The sequence below is a fragment of the Lineus longissimus genome, chromosome 19, assembly GCF_910592395.1.
Source record: "Lineus longissimus chromosome 19, tnLinLong1.2, whole genome shotgun sequence".
NCBI lineage: Eukaryota > Metazoa > Nemertea > Pilidiophora > Heteronemertea > Lineidae > Lineus > Lineus longissimus.
In genome coordinates, this window is record NC_088326.1 from 1,975,422 (window position 1) to 1,995,208 (window position 19,787).

Sequence of the window (19,787 nt, forward strand, 5' to 3'; positions counted from 1 at the left end):
AATATAGATGAGAAAGTAGAATCTTTATCTGTAAATAAAAATTTTATTGATTGATATAATTCGTAGTTTTGTAATTTTATTTTGTTTTGTTCTCGTTTTTTGGCCATTTTTGAACAATCACAAACCAGCAAATATTCAGTTCCAAGATGGCCGCCACCTTAGTTGCAAATCAAAACAATGATTATTTTCTTGACAAAAACCTCGATAAAGTCATCATCGGCTCAAAAGATATTTGTGACAACAATGTTATTTGATAGCTGACTATAAGCCATTTAGGTAATTCATTGTTATAATAAATGAACCCCAAGCAATGAGGGTTGTTGAAATCGTCAAGACCTAATTTCACAGTGACAGTGTTTGCTCTGACTCTCACTCTGAGACTGAGATTGTACAATCAATGTACACTGTGACTGTGACAATGTTACAAGGATTCTTGAGAGAGAGACTCCAAACTCATCCAGAACTGATATATGCCATGGTGCCATGGAGTCGATTGGGCTCAAATGACAAGGCTCAAGAACTAGTCCGGGACAAACTTGTTCCTGCTTCATCATGTTAAGCTTCTTTAATCTGCAGATCCTCAATCTTTTACAGTTTTAAACCAAATGCTTCTTTTCCTTCAGTTTGTTCCAAATTTACCATTATAAACATGGCTTCAAAACAGCAGTTCACTGTCTTCCTGGGAAATTTACGTAAGAACATCCGGATAGGCCTGCTGAAGCAAAATCTGGTCATGCTGCTGAAAGAAATTGGGATTGAAGTGCAGAAATTTGATATTAACATCAGCAAAGGTCAATCGACATGTTATGCTTTTGTAAATCTTGATAACGGAATGGAAGAACAGCACGTTATACACACGTTATCCGCGGCTGATGGTCTCAGTTTGAAAACCGTGAGTTTGGACGACATCGTTGCTATGGATCGGGCGTTGAGAGTAGCAAAGAAACACGATCGAATTGTCAAAGAAGTAAAAGAGCAGGAAAATGAACAGAGGGTTAAAGATGGTCAAGGTCTCTTTGTTATGGATCCTGATTTGATACAACAGAGCCCTAGATATATGAACCCTTTCGAAAATAATAGACCCAAAAGTCCACCAATGGGACGGCAGAAGTATAAAAAGCGTAAATCGAGATCTAGAGCTGAAAATACTTTGAAGAAAAGTATAGACTTCTCTTCCGATTCTGAAGAAGAAGAAGCCAGGCCATCTCGTCCTAATTATGGGATAGTTAGTCCGTATGATCAGGAGAACCGTGAAGATATCTGGCGGAAAGATCATCATGAGGACAGTGAGGATGAACAACTTGCGCTGAAAAATCGTACATATCAGCAGCAATGGTTGGACAATGTGGTTGGTAATCACGATGCATTCACCCCAAGTGTAAATACCAAACAGACGAATATGTCTCCAACACATGAAGAAGGACACTATGTCAAAGCTTTGAAGAAGAAGTATCCGTTTGACCATTTTGTGCTGGGGCATCATGTCGGAGTTGAGGATCGTAATACGGAGTTCAAGGAGGGAGGTGGCAACACATATCTGAAGAAAAAACTGAAGGAACACACTGGGAAATATGTGGTGTCGTTTCTGAATAGCAGCGGGGGGAAGCTGCTGGTTGGTGTCAACGATGAAGGTGGGTATTAACCAGAACCTATACCCAGTTTCAGCAGTTAATATAGGCAGTATTCATCTGACCTATCACCCCTACCTCCTGATACGTAAAATGCTCGACCTGCCTTGGAGGAGAAATAATCCCTGAAGATCCTCCAAATGCAAATGAACACTGAAGCACTTTAAAAAGTTGCCTGTTGTTGTTAGCTTGGAATGTCAGAAATATCTTAAAATTCACGATCTAATGTTATTGTGTATTTTCAGGAAAAGTTGTTGGTGTGAAGTGTAACCAGAAGCAAGAAGATAAGGCACGAATCTCCATCGACCATGCCATCAAGGCGATCCGACCCAGTGTATTCCCAGAAACTTACTCCATCTCCTTTATTCCTGTGATAAGCTCCGAGGACAACACTTTTGGTAAGAATAGTAATGACTCAAGGGAACCAGTTCAGTTCCTTGGTTTGAGCAGTTTATCTGTGGGAGAGAGGCCTCCTGAGGTGTTCGATCAGACCCATTTTAATGGAGACCAGTGTTTAGAGCAGTTCGTTGTTAGAGCTTTTGTCTGGTAATCAGGTTCAGTAAACAGGTGATCTTACGGTTGTATTTGTCCTTCATTTTAGGCGATCTCAAGGTCATTAGGATTGCAGTGGAGAGTGCAGACTCGTCCCATCTGTTCGAGACGAAGAGCGGGCATGTTTACATCCGGCGAGATGCGAGTGTCCAGGGTCCTCTCAAGGCTCGAGAGATACAGGAGTGGGCTGAAATTGTAAGTCAATAAATCTCACTAGTTTTGGTGCCAAATTGATCGTTCTCATTCAATTTGACCTCTGTAATCCGGACACCTCTCTGTTCAGGACAGCACATATCAGTCTCCAGGGTGTCCTTATACTTATGTAGAAAACGGCTGTTATTTATAAACTGTTCGTCTTTTCAGCGGTATCGTCTAGAGATGAAGCAGAAGGAACAAGAACTGACCAATCTGCGCTACCAACAGGCACAGTTGCGCGACCAACTGGCAGAAAGTGACACTAAAACGCAGGAACTCAACGAGACATTGGCCAGATTGGAGTCGGAATACGACAAGAAATCGAAAGTTTGCATCATTGTTTAGACAGATGCGACAACATGTTGTATATTTGGTGCTATCGAAGGGGTATACTATATGTATTTAGGTACATGTACATTCAGTATGTACCTGCCCAATTATGTAGCTTCCTGATGAAAATATTGATTGTTTACTTTTTCTCTTTTACAATATTGCTAAAGATAGAACATGCCAATGTAGGACATTATTATTGGATCATAGAGCAAATGAACGCCTTCGATACTGGCTTGTACCACGTATTGCACTATAATGTACATTTATTATATAATAATAGATACAATGTACATCGTAGACAGATTATCCTGGTACATCATCTGTATTTACAAGTATGATACTTATATGCCAGAACGGGTTACAAAATGTAACACAGAGTATTCAAAGCTCTCTCGATGGCAGAGGGCCTTTTTAAAGGGAGACTATAGACAGGAGCTTGGGATCAAATTAGTAGTCTTCAGATGACTAGTTGGGGGATTTTGTCGTCCTAGATTCTGTGATAAATACATTCCTGGTACTAGCGTGGATATTGATAGAAGAGACCCCTATCAATGACTTTTGTAACTAATGGCTTCTGCCTGTATTCTCCCTTTAATACTTCTGCACATCAACTGTTGAATTTCTAAATGATTATTTTTCTACTCCAGCAATATTCTCATTAATTGACGATTATTGGCAAAGCAAAATGTGATTATAATTGCTGCAATGAGCAACAAAAGATCTCATCTGCGGGTACAACAAGTGATTTTGTTGCATGCTTGCTTGTCGCTCTTTGTGGGGCACTTTTGTTCTCTGTTGTACGATGGTGTCCAATGAATTGATCATAGTAGAATGGTGAATAGGTTGCCGGTAGCAACAGACTCGCCTGATCGTTTGTGTGTAATGAAATTGAGTGGTGTGTGGAGTGCTTTGAAATCTTCAGGTGCGTCAGTTGAGGCCCGTAACCAGTATAATCATTCGATTGGTCACCACGTGTACAGTATATTTTGATTTAACACTTATAATCTGCCGTATTCATTTTAAAATGATTATACATTTTTAAATGATTCTGATAAAATAATCGTTAACAATTTTATTCAGCATTTAACTGCTTGGTACCTTTGAATTTTATATAACCAATTCTTCTATAAGTAATTGTACTGCTGATAATATGCAATGCTACAATAAATAAGCATAGTATTTTTTACAAAAGAAATCCAGGTTTCCTTTGGTTTTTGAGAGAGTACGAATACCTCACTCTTGTCGTTGACCACTGGACATCAGCAGAATCAATGAATTCGAAGTTTAATTATCTATGACGTTTGCTGGCATAGTTGTCAGGCAGCGGCAAAATAGTAATAATCATAATTTATAATCCGTGGTACGGAAAGCACATCATTTTGATCAGTCGGATTGAGTGAACGACATCCAATCTTGCAGCGTAATGATGCTGACACGCATTTAGAGCAACCGAGAGATACATCATCATCATCATCATCACGTCATCATCAACCCTCTGGTGTCAAATATGTCGAGGACTTAAGAGACTTCAAATAGCTATCTGGCTCCATACTTGCAATCTGAACTATAGAACAATGGTCCCAAAAGTAGGGCACCTGACTGATTTTACAGTACAGATGATTAACACGACATAATTGGGCACGGCGTCAGAGCACCAGACGTCACAAGTGACGTGACTCTATCAGGTTTTCTGACCTCATGAAAGTCATCTATATACCCCGCTAAATTGGCACATGGTCCTCACTCTAATCATAATCAGAGACAATCTCCAATTATTGTCCCTATAAATTTTCATATCGGTCCTTGGTTCTACAGTACAAACTCAATCAAATGGGTTTGAACTCCCTTCTTCATCACCAAACGGGTTCGTATTGGCACCCGCATCAAAAGGGTTTTTTGCCCTTGAAGCCTCTCCAAACGGGTTTGACGCTTTTGGCACAGGTTGCACTGGCTTCGCATCAAATGGGTTTGATTTCGATTGCGGTTTTGTTGTGTTCGACTCCGAACCAAACGGGTTTGATTTTGCTGGTTGCGGTGAGGGTCTTGGTGATGGAGTCGACTTTGGTGCCGTTGGCTGACGTTGCGCTGCTTGCTGTATAGGTGGCGTCCTCGCTTCATACGGACTTGACTTCATTGGTTGGTGCCTCGGCTGAGCAGAGGGTATAGGTTGTTTTGTTGTCGGTTGCTGTTTTGGTACTGGGGACTGCCGAGCTGGCGGTTGCGACCTTGGTTGTGCGGCCGGCCCGGGATCATACTGGTTGGACCTCGAGGCAGGCTGTTGCAACAGAAGTTCCCGCTGAGCTGTCGGGTCGATAGGTGGCGTAGGAAGCTGGGAACGACTAGATGGAGCATCGGTGATGAGAGTCACCTGGTGAGAAAAGAAAAGTTGAAAGCAGACAAAAACATTAATACATATACATGTACATGTATCTTGACAAAATCTTACAAGTTCTCCAAAACTATGTCCGTTACTGAATCTCATTTTGTGACTGAAAATGCATTGTTTCATAACAATGTCAAATTGCATTGTGGGAAATTACCTTATTGAACACGCCTCTCCCGAAATAATCTGCGACGACTGCAAATCCATCCTGTGCCGTCTCGAGTTGGTGATGGAACTGTTCATGGAGCGACCGGCTCTGCTCCTGCGCGCGGATGATGTCCATTACTTTACGATTCTCCTGCATGCAGGTCAGACACTCTGAGTCACTCTCGGCATAACTTTCAAAACACCTGAAAGAAACAAAATAGCGTCTTTGTAAAACGTCTTCATCTTTTGTGTTTCCTCTCATAATGATGCAAAGATTTTACCGCATATTTGAACGAGATGTAAAAACAAGGTTCCTTTTACTCAGTGTGTAAGCCAGGGCAAACTAAGGACACATCCCAGCCGACAGTAGGTTGAGATGGCCCCTCACCCCAGTCAAGTACGAGGTCACCAAGTCAGTAAACCCAACTGGCACCAACTTAGTGGCATCAGAACACACTTTAAATCCACTTGGGTTCATTCAGATATGACACTTGTTTTCTTTGATGCTAACACCGGGCTCTTTGCATCAGATCAGCAATGTTTACCACTCAACTATGAGGCTCCGCACTTGAGCATTGAAACGTTGATCAAGAGAGAGCCCAAGGGGTGGGGATAAAATGCGTAATACTCACTCTAAATGATAGGAATGTTGACAGAGGAAATGAACAGACGGCAGCTCTAGAGGCTCGTTACAAATGCTACACTTGGTCACTTGAAAGATTTTGGCACTGAAACAAAATAAACCGACAATTAGAACCGAAACAGATTTTTGCAGCAGATAATCATGAATGTTTTCATCAAAAAGGTCTCTGTATCCGCAACCAGTTACTGGTAGCTGGTTGCCAAGATTACAACATCCTCTTACCTAGTTTTGAGTTCTTCTATCTGACTTCTCATCTTCTCCGTATCGACGCTATATTGTTTGATCAGGCGTTCGTCCTCTGCGATCTGGTCGTTCTCTTGCTGGAGGCGGCGCGTGATGTAATCCTGTAATAGAGTCGTTTTTGTGGTTAGATTTGAGGCAGTAACACACAACTACCCCTCACTAACTAATACATGTACCCCATGAAAACATGCCTACCTTTATAACGGCGAGAGTTGCTGTCGAGTTATGCGCGAGCGTCTGCAGGACCAGTAGAGGAGGTAGGAGGTTCTTCTTATCGATGTGCGACAGCACCTCCATGATCTGTGACTTACAGTTCTCTTCTCGCTTGGAGAAATACGCCAGGGCTTGAACCCACAGGCCCGAGTCCATAGTTCTGTAATGGTAGGGGAGAGAATTGAGATTTTTATACAGGGTGTAGTTCATTTGAATGGATAATGACTTATGGGATCTGCAAGTTAGAGACACGTTCACTTAAACATTTTTGACGTAACACGTGACTGTGATAAGCGATGTCAACACAAACAACACGGGAACTTACCCAAACTTCTTACACGTGTCAATCACGTGAGTATACTCGTTGTGTTCGATGTGATATCGGAGGATCTGTTGATACAACTTGGCCTTCTCGTAGAGGTAAAGGATGCCGGATTTGAAGTCATTCATTTGGCACAGGACCAGAGCCTGGTTGACGTCATAGCCAGCCTGAGGGAAAGAAGTCATGAAGGTTAAGTGCCTTGCCAAAGATGTGGGGAGATTTGACTGAGACTAGTAGATGAGTTCCAGTGAAAGCAGGCATGATATTTTTTTGGAGTACCTGGGGAGTATTCCATCTGACTGGGCATATTGGCGCTCAAGGACTAACTTTGATAAGGACCATCTCAGTGAGCTTGGTACCCGTTTACTTCTAGGTGGAGATGAGCACGCGTTTTTACTTACATCAGGATTCTGAAGTAAGTCTAACGTTTTCATTTCCTTTTCCGTTTTGGCCTGAAATTAAGGAAATCAACATTAGAAATGTAACAAAAGCAGGACAACTCAATACATGGGCTTTATGAATGAATAAAGACTGATCATTTAGAACTTCATGATGATACCTACTGAAATGTCTGTTTCGTGTACAATATCGTGGAGGTACAGTTCCAGCAGAGTATCGTAGACAAGACTGGGAGAGTTGGGCTGGACCTTCACCATATGTTCCAAAAACTCCGTCAACTTCTCGGAATTGTTGACGAAAATGTGGATGAACTCGTCCGCGTTGGCGTTCTGGATTCTTGGAATGTTTTCTGGAAGTAAACAATGAAAATCACCAGATTTGATGCAAAATGATATTTGATTGGAGAAAAACTGCACCCAGCCATTACCGGTTGTACCCAAAGATGAGAAAGCCTGAACCACAAGATCACAGCAAAACTAAGAACAGGTCCAGACTCCTAACTTACCTCCATACAAGTTAGAATCGTCAACCAAAGGACCTGGAAGAATAAAAAACAACATATTTTTGAATAAAAACTTGATGAACTGACCAGAACCTCTCTGTGTCCTGATTGGAGAGGTCAAATTGAATGGAAACTACCAACTTGGGACCGGAACTAGTGTCCTTTATAGAGAGGGTGTCCTTATGAGAGAGGTGTCCACTAAGGGAGATTCTACTGTACTTACTGTCACTAGGTTTATAATCTGTACACAACCGCTTGAGAAGTTCTGTCGTCTGCTTTGGGACTTCGCTCATCAGCATCTTACCATATTTCTTGAGGTTACCATCCGCCTGGATAAGAGGACAAAAAATCATCGTAAAATCTCAGAAAAGATCTAAAAAAGATTGAAAACAATGAAAACGAATGACCTAGGCCTTTCAGGTTCAAATTAAATTAAAAATTATCATGCATTTAACCACTTACAGCATAAAAGTCAAGTTTTCCAATGTACTTCAATGCCTTCTGGTAATCTCGAATGTCCTCGAGTTGTATTTTCAGGTACCAGTCGTGCTCCGAGTGCTTCTCGGCAAGATAGAGGGCGTGCTTGTAGTAGCTGGCTTGCCGACACACTTTGATGGCGGTTTCTACATCGAAGTCGACATGCTCTTTGTCTTTAGTCTGGAACGGAACGAATATTGTTGCATAACTTCGACAATTTTTGACAACGCCTTCACATTGATCCTTCGGAGACTGCTAGGCTGAACCAAATGACCGTTTGTGAAAGTGTTATTCTCTAGGAAAAGAGTTTTTAGGTCGCCTACAGGCACCAATTGGGTTTATTGGCCGAGTGACCCTGTCTTTAGCTGAAAATGAGTGACCATTGAAGAAAAAACCAGCCTGAACTCACCATAATGAATGCATCTAACTTTGACTCATCCTTGAGCTTGGTGTAGCAGTTTAACAAGAGGGTCGTATGGTCCTCTGTGGCCAACTGGGCTCTATGTAAGGCCTGTAGATACGCGGTCAGGTTGTGGATTCTCTGAGCATCAAGGAACTGAAAATAGATAAGAATTTTAGTAGTACGGAGAGCTGCATGATCAGAGACAGAAACAAAAGTATGATTAGCATTGGCCTGAAGAAAGCGCTAGCCTTAGACTAGGAGAGATTCTTCCGGCTATCGAAAGATTTGCTTGAAAGAAATGCTTCTATGACAGAGGGCCAATGGCATTTCTAAGCGCATAAGAAGCCAGTAATTTGAAATGCGAGCTTACCCGTCTTATCACGTAAGAAGCCTCTAATTTGCCGATCGTTTTGATATATTCTGTAATAGCACCATCATGGTCACCCTTGCTGAAAACAGAATGAAGGAGACTCTGATAACATATCATTGCACAACATCAAAAAATCTTTGTCAGGACAGGTCCACGCGTTCCACATGCTCAAATACCTCTCAAACTGTTTCTGAAAGAGCCTTGATTTTAGTAGGCACTTTGTAAAGGAATGGACATTCTTGACAGTCCTCGTCTTGCCTTGCTCGAGTAACCTACCTGTAAAGATGATCTCCATATTGTCTGAATATATCTGTGAGGCCATCACGATCATACTGCTGACTCTTGGCAAGGCTAAAATAAACAGACGTTGCGATTACTACATGTTCACAACCCAATACATTACGCAATTAGGCAGCTAGTTTGAGAAATGAATGCATGAATCTTATGTCCGCAGTGTGACTTCGATAGCAGTAGATTTTGGCACAGCAAACAAAATGTGCCAATTAGCCATTCCTTATAACTTATTTTCGTAGAAGTATCAAGTTCCAGGAGTGATTGATTGATTGATTGATTGATTGATTGACTGACTGACTGATTGATTGATTGATTGATTGATTGATTGATTGATTGATTGATTGATTGATTGATTGATTGATTGATTGATTGATTGAGAGTGTGTGTGGACTTACTTTATAGCAACTGGATAGAGGTTTTTCTTGAACAACATCTCCAGTTTGGTTTGAGTATCTTTTTCTTGAAGGTGATAGAACTGGAAATAAATACAATGAGTTATAGATAATATCGTAAAAAAAAATTAATGAAGAGAGTACTGCTATACTTGTAAAGATACCCACCTTTCTATCGCCAGCCAGGATGTATAATGAACCCCACTCGCTCACGATATCGATTACTTCTGGCACGAGGGCCGAGTATGCGATGAATTTATTCTGGATGTCATAAACTGTGACGAGGTTCATCTCGAGCGACTGGCCCCTAAAAGAAAATTGAATTAAACGATGAGTGGAGAGCAAGCCTTTTTCCTAAAAAAAATTTGAGAGGGAAAGCTGGCACACACTCCATCCTGAACTTCAGGCCAGCGCTTGACACTGAGGACTGAATGTATGTAATGTGTGCGAGGGAAAAAGCACATGATTGACTCCGGTTTTCAAGGATGCAAAGACTCAGAAGAGTTGAAAACCCCCATAAATGCCGCCAAGGATTGACTCAAATAGTTTACAGCTAAGCTGCACTTTGGAGGGCAAAGTGGCAAGCAGAACAAGGTTTGATCCTCGATCCTCAGGGTACGGCAAGTTGGATGCTCAAACTAGTACACCGCGGCATGGCACGGCCAAACTTACTGGGCAGTGGATCGAGGCATAGCTTTGGTATCTCGGCCAACGACAATGAGGTACCCACGGAACCAGAACAGTAAGTTTTTCTCTCCCTCGAAAGCGAGACATGGTCCTCGTCCGTCGGGTTGGTAGAAATAGACAGCCTGGAAGAGATAGGAAAATTCATACAAATATTGGTCACCAAAAATTGTCCAACAGTGCATTAGAGTCAGCCCTTTGCTCAGTAAATGGACTTTTTTCTGAACAAAACAGTACAAGACACATAAAACCTTCTCTATCATTCAAATGAGGACAATTCTCGATTTGAAAGTCCTCACTCATCACTTTGCAATGAACTTTCCCTTGACAAAACCTCCACAGAGCAAGACGAACTGTCTCTTCAAAAACGAGTGACCTCCATTATTTTGGATGGTGCCAACATCACTATCATACAATGACATCACTGCCCAGGCAATATACTAACATCACTTCTGCCGATGACAAACTGATGATCCTGTGATGCGTCACTCATGACGGAGCATCCAACTTTACACCCATGTTGATCGAGGACATTCTGGAATGAGAAGCAGTTCCATTTACACAACGCAGACACTCTTTCACTGTGGGACCACCCCAATACCTCTTTATCAGAATGTCCTTAAGTATCTCCTCCAATGTATGGTTATCCCCAAAGAGTTTTGACAGCCATAAATAACCAATCAAATTGCTGATATTCTAAACGTCTGATTCAGGGTGAGCCAAAAACAAGGAAGATTAAATCATCACCTTGACATCTTTATCTTTATTGCTGATGACGATCGACATCGTGCTATACTCCGTCGCGACATACAGGACTGTCTGACTTCCCGACGTCTTGAATGCAAGGCCTGTGATTGGCCGAGGACTCTCATGGATGACTCGTTGTTTACTATGACGGTCCTTCGTGACGTCACCTTTGAACAGGAGAACGCAGCCATTCTCGAACCCCACAGCCATGTAGTTCAAGTTCTCCGCAACTGTCAGACTTTGGACCTGAAATTGTGAGACAAGGTAAAGGCGAATTCAATACTATAGAAACACATCCACCATGATGTTTCGATTCTGAAGCATTTTTTTAAAACTAAAGGAACAAGGAGCTTCATAAAATTGATTTCAAATGGGACCAGGAGTCATCTGGTTATACTTACTGGTGTTGGCTGGTTGCCAGGAATTGCTCGCGTTATTCTTGTACATGTTGGTGTTCCTGTCTTATCGACCTTGTCAAGATTCCAGACTTTTATCTGAGGATTCACGCCAACCTCGTCTTCCTGCAAAAAGAAATTAGGGCGTAAGTAGATATGAAGTGCACTGCTTTCCATACCTGTAATCACAGTCAGTCTTAAAAACTATTTAGAAACTTCTGAGCGAAGTTCACGTTGTATGACTACTATAGGTTCATTTATGTTTGGCTGGCCATCCACACCCAAAAACCTGCACTGGTTTATTACACTTGAGTGCAAGGGAGTTTGAAAGCAAGCTTTCATAATTGCCTCCAGGTTAAATCACATGGCAGTAATCAAGTTAGTCGTTTCATGAGAAAGCCTTACCCCAATAGTAACTAAAATATTATGCTGTTTAAGCTGTGTCAGATGTGACACTCGGATAGCATATGCCGTGAACGCTATGATCTCTAGCTGTCGGTTGACGAGATAGATTAACCCCTCACAGTCGGCGACGATGATCTGACCACGTCCACTGGCACAACCCGTCACTATGATATCCTGGATATGAACAAGAAGAGAATGCATGAGAATAAAGTGATAGCATTTGAAAAATACAGGATAACCTCTCTTGGGATTATCCTCAGAATTCACTTAGCTATAGCTACTGATTAAAGCGAACTAAACTCAGTTAAATTCTAACAAATGTCTTGAAATTTAACGGTACCCACCTTGAGTTTATCGAATGGTTGATTTGTCTCTTGCTGTTTGAGAACTTCCTTGTCAAAGAAGTTGAACCGACGCCACTGGAAGATAGAAAGACATTTGTCATAGTCGGGCTTCTAAATGTCATTCCTATTGGGGAAGTTTGCACTGGTTTCGAGGTGAGCATCATTAGTAAGCCATTCTGTAAGGATTGCCTGAACAGTGTTGCAGCCTAGATTTAACTTAGTTTGGACAAGAACCGATGGAGGAGAGCGAGGGGGTTGGGCTTTTTTTCAGTTTTCTGGGGAATCCCTTATCAAGAAAAACAAAACCTCATAAAAACATAAAAGCAATGGTAATTGAAATAACTTATGTTATCATTCTGATGCAACTCTATTTATCAACATTTTCAAGTATAAAATTTGCAATATTGATAGTTGAATTTGGAAATATCGGTAAATTTGTCAGAAACTAATGAGGAAGAACAAACCTGGAGAAAAGCCATTTTGGGCCAACTTCACCAGAGTAAACATTTTAGGGAAAATGTCGTCATTAAGGATTTCCCAACACTCGTCACCAAGATAAAATTATATGTACATTCGTTTAGTGTATTGTTGTGTACATTGTCCTACGTATTGGCTCCCAGGTACGCGGTCGAAGTATTGCTATCTATTTTTAGAAATACTAGCTAGAGATGATTCAGTTAAGATTCTTCATTTAGTGTAAAGGTCAAGGTCAAAAAGTCAAGAAGCTATCATTTGATTAATTTCTTTGAAATTTTCCCGAAAGTATTTTTTAAATTGACAAAAATTAACACGTTTTCTGGCAAAGTCTTATCACTAAAATGTTTATTATACGATAATCATAATTTCAATCTTCTTAACTTTGCGACGTTTTATATAATAAGCAAATAACTAATACGAATCTGAAGCTACAGGTACTTTTCTGACGTCACGGTTTCCACAGTCAACAAAAATTTGCAACTTTGGCTGAAAATGTCTCGAACTTCTTCAACATTTGGCCGTCAGTCGCCTCTTCATTCTGCTAGATCCCCTTCTAAATCAACAGGAGGTTCGTACAGAGTGTCTCCGTAGAAAATAACAACATTAGAGTGCTTATTTCTGTGATAAAACTAACACAGTACCTCCCCCCAAGAAAAACACCTGTCAAAATCCTCTCCAAACTTTGACCCAGATTTACATTCACAAATTCTTTGATTGATTGACATCTTTCCGCCTACTTTCTTACTTGTCCAGGCCTGTACCTGTCCAGGTGTCTCTAAGCAAGCTGTAGGAAACATAGGCCCGTTCGGTAGGCCTAAGCTTTGCTTGTCAGACAAGGAGAGTGTAGTGACTATCACTAAAGTGAATAGTCATAGTGTACTGTACCGTGGCCTTGTTGGGTCTTAGATAAACTCTAAAAATGCCTCGCTCGAGAGAGATTTCACAGCCGATGGGATCACAATCTCCTGAGGTCCTCCAGTGGAAGGAAACCTTGCGTTCGAGGTCACCCTCTCCTGGCCCGACACCAAGGACTTGCTTAACTCCGACGCCTATCTCAAACTATAGTTTTGGAGTTGGAAACGGTGGGTATTCATTCTTTAAACACTACAGGGAACAGGTTGTGAATCATCATCATCATCGTACATCGAAGGAGTATACTCCTGTTGACTGAATCAATGAACATTGAATTGGTTTTGTTAGTTGTTTGTATGCTTTGATGGTTTCGTCTGCATGTTGAAAACTTGAATATGTTTGTGATAAGTGGAGTCTTTTATGCTTGCATGCTTTATTGATGGACTTGTCATTCATTCAGTCAATGGCCTTACAGGTAGATTCTATCACGGGCCTAGTAGTACGTACTTATTCCTTCCTTTCCTTATCTTCTTGACCTTCCCTTACTGCTTTAGTTCCTGAAGTTTCTCTATCAAAGAGATGGCCTCTGCTTCATCAGAGGTGTTGGTCCCTTCAGTGTAAACATGGTAAGGTTTGCTAAAAATCCTCTTTTCACTGTTCATCTTTTTATTTCTTTAATTCCATTATTGTTACAGTTACTTGCAGGGTTTCCGCCAGGATTAAATTTGAGGGGGAGCAAATTTTGTTTTGTTTTTTGGCCCTAAAACTGCTACAATTGGCTCCCAAATGCTCTTATTTTACATATCAAATCATGAAAATTACTCATTTGACAGTAAAACAAACTTTAGTGCTCAAAATTAAGGGGGGGATATCCCCCCTTGAAATATTTTAGGGGGGGGATGAGTCTGTTAGACTCTGGCAGAAACCCTGACTTGAATTTTCATTTCAGTGTTTTCTGTTAGACTGTTGTTTCATCTTTTAAACATGTCTGTAAGGTAGCATATAGAATATAATTGTACCACTTTACCTTGCCTCTTCATTTTCCAATGTAACATTCTTCTGTCACTTGAACTTGTCAGTGTCACTTGCTGGTCTGCTACCCCCTCCCCCAAATCAAGAATTTGAAGGGTACGTCATGTTTCAAAGATTGGCCCTCCAAAGTAGTGAATGCTATCATATTTATTACCCCCTTATCTATGGCATAACTGGTGAAAAACTCATTCATTTTATAGTCCATGCCAAGTTTGTTGAATGACGACGAATCATATCGCTGTAAAAACATATGATAATTACCAATAGCTGTATGCAAAAAGGGTATAAAAGATGAAATATCTTTTATTGCAGGGTCCCTGAGGAGGAGTAACAGCATGGAGAAACTGCGGTGCAGCACGGGGAACATCGCGGCTAGTTTCAGCATGAATGGTACTGGCATGACTGGACCTGCGTGAGTATTCATCTTTCTGTTCCAAATTCTCTACTTATTTGTATCAGTGACTCTGTGCCTGGAATAAGCTGCAGAATATCAATTTGACATTGATGTCAGAATAACATTATTTGCACCAGATTGGCAATATGTTATTTCTCTAGCTTACATGTACATGGCTATTATGTGGTGCTTGAAATTTCTTTAAAAAACAGTTTTTTTGATGATATTCATGGGGTAACTTTGGAGAGGGAGGTAATTCTCTGCGAAGTTGTCATCCATGGACTGGAAGTTCCTGCTATTTTGGAATACTTTTAAACCTCTTTACTCAATCTGTGTATTTTTTCCTTTTCAGTAAAATGAACAAGTCTACAGAACTGTCCAACATAGAACAAGAGTACATCAAGAATCTCCAACAACAGATCTACTTTTTAGAACTTGAGGCGAATTATCTGTATCCTTTTGAGTCAACGAATAAGCCAAGTGGTGATCACTGCTGGCTACCACACAATAGGGCCTGGGTTCGTTCCCCTAGGAGAACCCAGGATCGTATTTCTGGATGAACCCACGTGGCTTCCAGTCAAATGAGAGGTGAACCTGAGGTTCCTTGTGTCTGATGCCTATACCAGGGCAAGCAAAAGACCTCACCAACAAGTTGCCAACATCTGTATGCGTATGATAGGTAAACAGATTCAATATCATTTGCACCTTAATCCTATTATGAAAACACCAAGTCATTTAGAGAGCCAGGTGACATGTCATTAATAATTAGAAGTTTGCCTTAACCCTTCGTTAGCCGTGAACAAGCGAGGAAAGCGACAGATATGCATCCTGTGATGACGTCTGAAGCTGAAAGAATGCTGGCAAAACTCAGGGTGAGTAATCATTTTGCTTATAAAATCTTCTTCAATTGTTGTATTTTCTGTGCAAAATCACCAAACACGGAGGTACCATTTCCTAATGAAACAGACTATAGGTCCGCTTCCCTTCATTATCTGTTTCCATTTTGTTTTGTAGCAAATGCAGACGGAGAGTGACGGGTTGCGTCTCGAGTTGAGCAGAAAAGACGGCAATCTTGATTACATCAACACCGAGAAAATGCGGTTGCTAGAGCGGCTGAAGACAGAGGAAGGTAAGACAAAAAGAGTCATCAACCATCAAGAATTTCTTTCTCTCAAACTCCTATACATTGTTCCTTCTCTAAGATATAACTATTAGCCCCCTCTAAAGAGATTCATCAACCCTCTTAGTGTAAAATGCAGGGGTGGAGCTCAGTGACCCAATGTTAGCTGAACTTCTTTTGATAGGTGTGATAGACCCATATAGATTGTGTCCAGCTGTTCTATTTTGCCACTGCCTCATGTCAGTACAGCCAGTGTGTACAACCTTACTTGTATTTTCCAGACAACCATGCTCGAGAGAAGCGTCTCCTTATGGACGAGGTTGTCCAGTTCAGGAAGGAGTCAGGCGGACGAGAGAAGGACATCGCCAGGAAAGACCTCCAGCTTGACATGGCCAAAGATGAAATGGAGAAGAGCACGACGGCACTGAGAGCGGCTGAGCAGAAGATAACTCTCTTGAGAAACCAGGTACTGTTCTATGTAAACAACATTGTGCCTCATTTTGGCCGCAGCAGTTGTGGTGTCGAGACCATAACCTCTTAGGTTTGTGTACTGACTATGGAAGCAGTCAGAAAACAGTTCAAAAGCAGATTTCGATGTCAGATACTTGTGACTTCAATGATGTATGATATCTAAACAATATTGTTACTTCAGTTGGACCAGCGGATTGAGCAGCACAAGATGACGCAGTTAGCCCTCGACGAAAAACGAGGTGAATCTCTACGACTTGAGACGCAGTTACGGGAGGTCGAGGAGAAATACTACAGTAGTGCTGCCACCATGCAGGATAAGGCCACTCAGGATCTTAGGGTAAGTATCATAGATACTTCCTCTATCATACTGCACTTATTCACTGACAGGTCCGGTCACAAAAAACACATTGGAACATGCCCAGGCCATCTGAAAAATCCTTGATGAAATGCGCAAGATCCTCCGCTTGCATAATTTCAATTTCATAACAATTTTCATATTTTAGGATGAGATACGTATGCTGCGCCAAAAGTTGAAGGAGACGGAGATCCAAGCCGACCAGGATCGTTATCTGCGGAATAAGATATCTGACGATAGTTCTCATCTCGTGAAGGAGAATGCGCTACTCAACCAACAGGTCATCGAGCTGGAGAACCAGAATCAGAGGGTGAGTAACGTGAGAGGGGGGGGGGGCGGTGGTGGAGAGTAGGTCTCATGATTGACAGGCTTTGGGTTTCATTCTCGTTATCTCTAAGTTACCTCTAGTTGTCAGCTCCACTCTAGCTTCTCATTTCTCTTGTTTTGTTGACCTCAAAAGTTGTCTGATTTTCCTCACAGGAGCGTGGGCTCCGTGAAAGCCAAGACACTCGTCGTTCGATGAACATCACTGAGCTCGTCTCGGCCAAGGACCATGAAAAGCAGCTCCAGTTTGAAATCAACCAGCTGCGTGAGCAACTAAATCATGAAAAGGAACGATGTAATCACTATATGGCACAGGTAGGTAGAAGAATGAATTAAAATCTGAAATTTTGTTTTCTTCTCAGTTTGGTGAGTGGATTGGTGCAGGTGCTTAGCCTCAGTGCCCATGAGCTTTGATTGATTCGTGTCAAGCCCATATCGTATTCTTCAGATAAAAGAGTAAGTGACCTTTCAATTTATGCAACTTGAAACTTATCTTCTTATGTTGCAGCTTGCCAAACAGGAGCAGATCGCCACGTCCACCGAATTCAACGCATCGTCCACCAGGAGTCGCCTGGCCGAGGTCGAGAACGCTCACCACGGTACGGAGACGGAGAATTCACAACTCCGACGAGATAAGATGCTGCTTGTTGACCATGTCGCTGATTTACAGAAACAGGTACGGTATCAAGAGAGGGAACATCGTAACTTGTACTGCTGTCCATTTGTACACTTGCAATAAACGAGTTCAGTACTCGCGCTCTTCCAACAACAAATGATATGATTTCAATAAATATTTCAGTTGACACACAAGGAGCAAGAGATTGTTCATCTCCACGCCCAGATTCACTCACTCGACACAAAAGTATCGCAGTTCGAACGATTGAAGATACTGGAGGGGACCGTCAACAGCCAGAAATGGGAGGAGTTCGAGCGTCTTGCTGACAGCATGAAGAGTTTGTCTGCGACGATGGCACAGTCGAGCAGCCCCAGGATGACCCGGACTGTGGAGTACAGCTAGATGCATCCCGGATGATGTGCGTTTAGGTTTCGATTACTGTGAAGGAACTATTTGTAGAAGATTTTTTACCTTCTGTGGGTGAGAGAGGGTGGGTTGATGGTGTTGATAGCGGGGGTTGAAGGATATGGAAGGGTCGTAACCCTGTGAGGGACAGGCTAAACCACTTGATCATGGTTGTTCACTGTGCTCAAAACCTAGATGCAAAGACTTGAGTCTGTGAGTGTGAGGCCCTCAAGTGTTGAATACAAATTTGGGGATCAGGTATATGTTGGATACCTGTGGTATCAAATCAAATTTCATTACTAATGAGTTTGGATAAAGACTATCAAGTTAAGAAATATGAAATCAATCTGTCCATCTGGAGGTGCTTACAATGTATATTTCACAAAAAGCGAAACAACCACTGAAGGTTCCTGCAGCGAATTGAAACTGTGATATAGTGTAACTTTCTTATTTATTTTAGCCAAGGATGAATTAGTGTCTTGTTTTTAGCTTTGTACGATACAAAAGTAGCTTTTTGGAGAAAGATCTAGAGGATAGCCTGTCAGTATCTCCTGTTATTGCTCTCTTAGTACATAATTCAGCAGTCAGGCAGGGAGCCCGGTCTTGGGTGTTGTTTCCAATTTTGGGAGTTTTCCTTGAAACTCCCTGATCAAGCCAGCTGAATTGGCTACAGTTCTCTGTTCAGGGGTCATTGTCAGACTGGTCAGTTCACTCAGGTTGAGACCACAGTGAGCCAGATTTCTGACAAACTATCTTAGTTACTGGAAGTATATTTTGTTGAGTTTTGCCAGGGTATAGTAGGTGTCTATGACCTGGTGTAGTATAGTGTATAGTTTGTTCTTCTATAGATGTACTGAATGGAGTCCTTTGTAGCAGAAGGACTCAATATAATACAGGGTTTAGGAAAGTAGCAATCTCCAATTCAGGACATTATTAGCAGGGGGCAAAAAAGTTTCTCATGCGGATTTGGGATGAAAAGTGATCTTCTGCTCATCCCCAGAGAGCCTTCGTGTACATATCAGGGAACTTCTTTTCATGAAATACATGCAAGGAACCGGCAGAATGGTCAGAAGTTGACTCTGCCACACCCATATGACATGGTATGTCACAGTCTACAGTCGTTTGGCAAGGCAATGGGACATGTCTGAGCAGTTCATGTCAAGACACTGTTAGTGGCTCTGGGGAATTTAGCAGAGGCCGCAGGCTGCAGGTTATTTCGGTTAGATTTTCATGATCGGAGGAAAACATTGTCAAAATTCCGTCCATTTTGTATGTTTTATGTTTGTTTAAAAGTATGTAGATAGTATTACTAGAATGTTTTAGAATTTGAATTATGTTGATGAAATGATGTGAAAGTTTTTGGTCCCTGGGTAAAAATGGCTGCCTGCAGGGATAAAATGGCGACTTTGCCAATCCAAAGATTGCATGTACGTGTACACATATTGTGCATTACATTTCGTAGGATATCTGGAAGTTGCTCTTGTTGGCACAATCCGCATTCATGGAACACCCAGTCAAATATAGTATTCGACTTTGAGATTACCATTCATCTGTTTAGTTGGGACCAGCCCGCAAATATTTTGTAAACATGATTTTTACAATATTTGAAATAAACGATTCCATATGAGAAGTCAACCATGTTTTTCTCCATCTGTTATTGGGTAATAACT

General features: G+C 41.5%; 3 protein-coding genes across 4 annotated transcripts; 2 read left to right on the top strand and 1 right to left on the bottom strand.

The window, feature by feature from the left end:
• The first annotated feature begins 17 nt into the window (after positions 1-17).
• On the top strand, positions 18-2,946 carry LOC135502739 (uncharacterized). Its single transcript, XM_064795765.1, has 5 exons — positions 18-276; positions 624-1,631; positions 1,874-2,026; positions 2,230-2,375; positions 2,544-2,946. Exons 2-5 carry the CDS (start codon positions 650-652, stop codon positions 2,718-2,720), a joined length of 1,458 nt encoding a protein of 485 aa, XP_064651835.1. The 5' UTR covers positions 18-276; positions 624-649; the 3' UTR covers positions 2,721-2,946.
• Positions 2,935-12,569, bottom strand: LOC135502738 (vacuolar protein sorting-associated protein 11 homolog). The gene is made up of 23 exons (XM_064795764.1): positions 12,536-12,569; positions 12,072-12,146; positions 11,728-11,901; positions 11,329-11,448; positions 10,928-11,173; positions 10,626-10,715; positions 10,169-10,305; positions 9,665-9,803; positions 9,500-9,579; positions 9,087-9,161; positions 8,811-8,889; positions 8,447-8,593; positions 8,023-8,217; positions 7,784-7,889; positions 7,564-7,596; positions 7,223-7,407; positions 7,061-7,111; positions 6,663-6,826; positions 6,320-6,497; positions 6,104-6,225; positions 5,871-5,966; positions 5,249-5,441; positions 2,935-5,076 (listed from the first exon to the last, which is right to left on the bottom strand). The coding sequence occupies exons 1-23, from the start codon at positions 12,548-12,550 to the stop codon at positions 4,531-4,533; spliced, it is 3,246 nt and encodes a 1,081-aa protein (XP_064651834.1). The 5' UTR covers positions 12,551-12,569; the 3' UTR covers positions 2,935-4,530.
• Positions 12,570-12,994: 425 nt separating this feature from the next.
• LOC135503222 (ELKS/Rab6-interacting/CAST family member 1-like) lies at positions 12,995-19,752 on the top strand. 2 transcript variants are annotated; one of them, XM_064796690.1, is made up of 11 exons: positions 12,995-13,116; positions 14,745-14,844; positions 15,179-15,277; positions 15,620-15,698; positions 15,841-15,955; positions 16,228-16,412; positions 16,599-16,754; positions 16,921-17,082; positions 17,253-17,411; positions 17,605-17,772; positions 17,896-19,752. In XM_064796690.1, the coding sequence occupies exons 1-11, from the start codon at positions 13,041-13,043 to the stop codon at positions 18,112-18,114; spliced, it is 1,518 nt and encodes a 505-aa protein (XP_064652760.1). In that variant the 5' UTR covers positions 12,995-13,040; the 3' UTR covers positions 18,115-19,752. The 2 variants fall into 2 exon arrangements, with proteins under 2 accessions (XP_064652760.1, XP_064652759.1); XM_064796689.1 differs by lacking the exon at positions 12,995-13,116 and adding an exon at positions 13,190-13,630.
• The last annotated feature ends 35 nt before the right edge of the window (positions 19,753-19,787 follow it).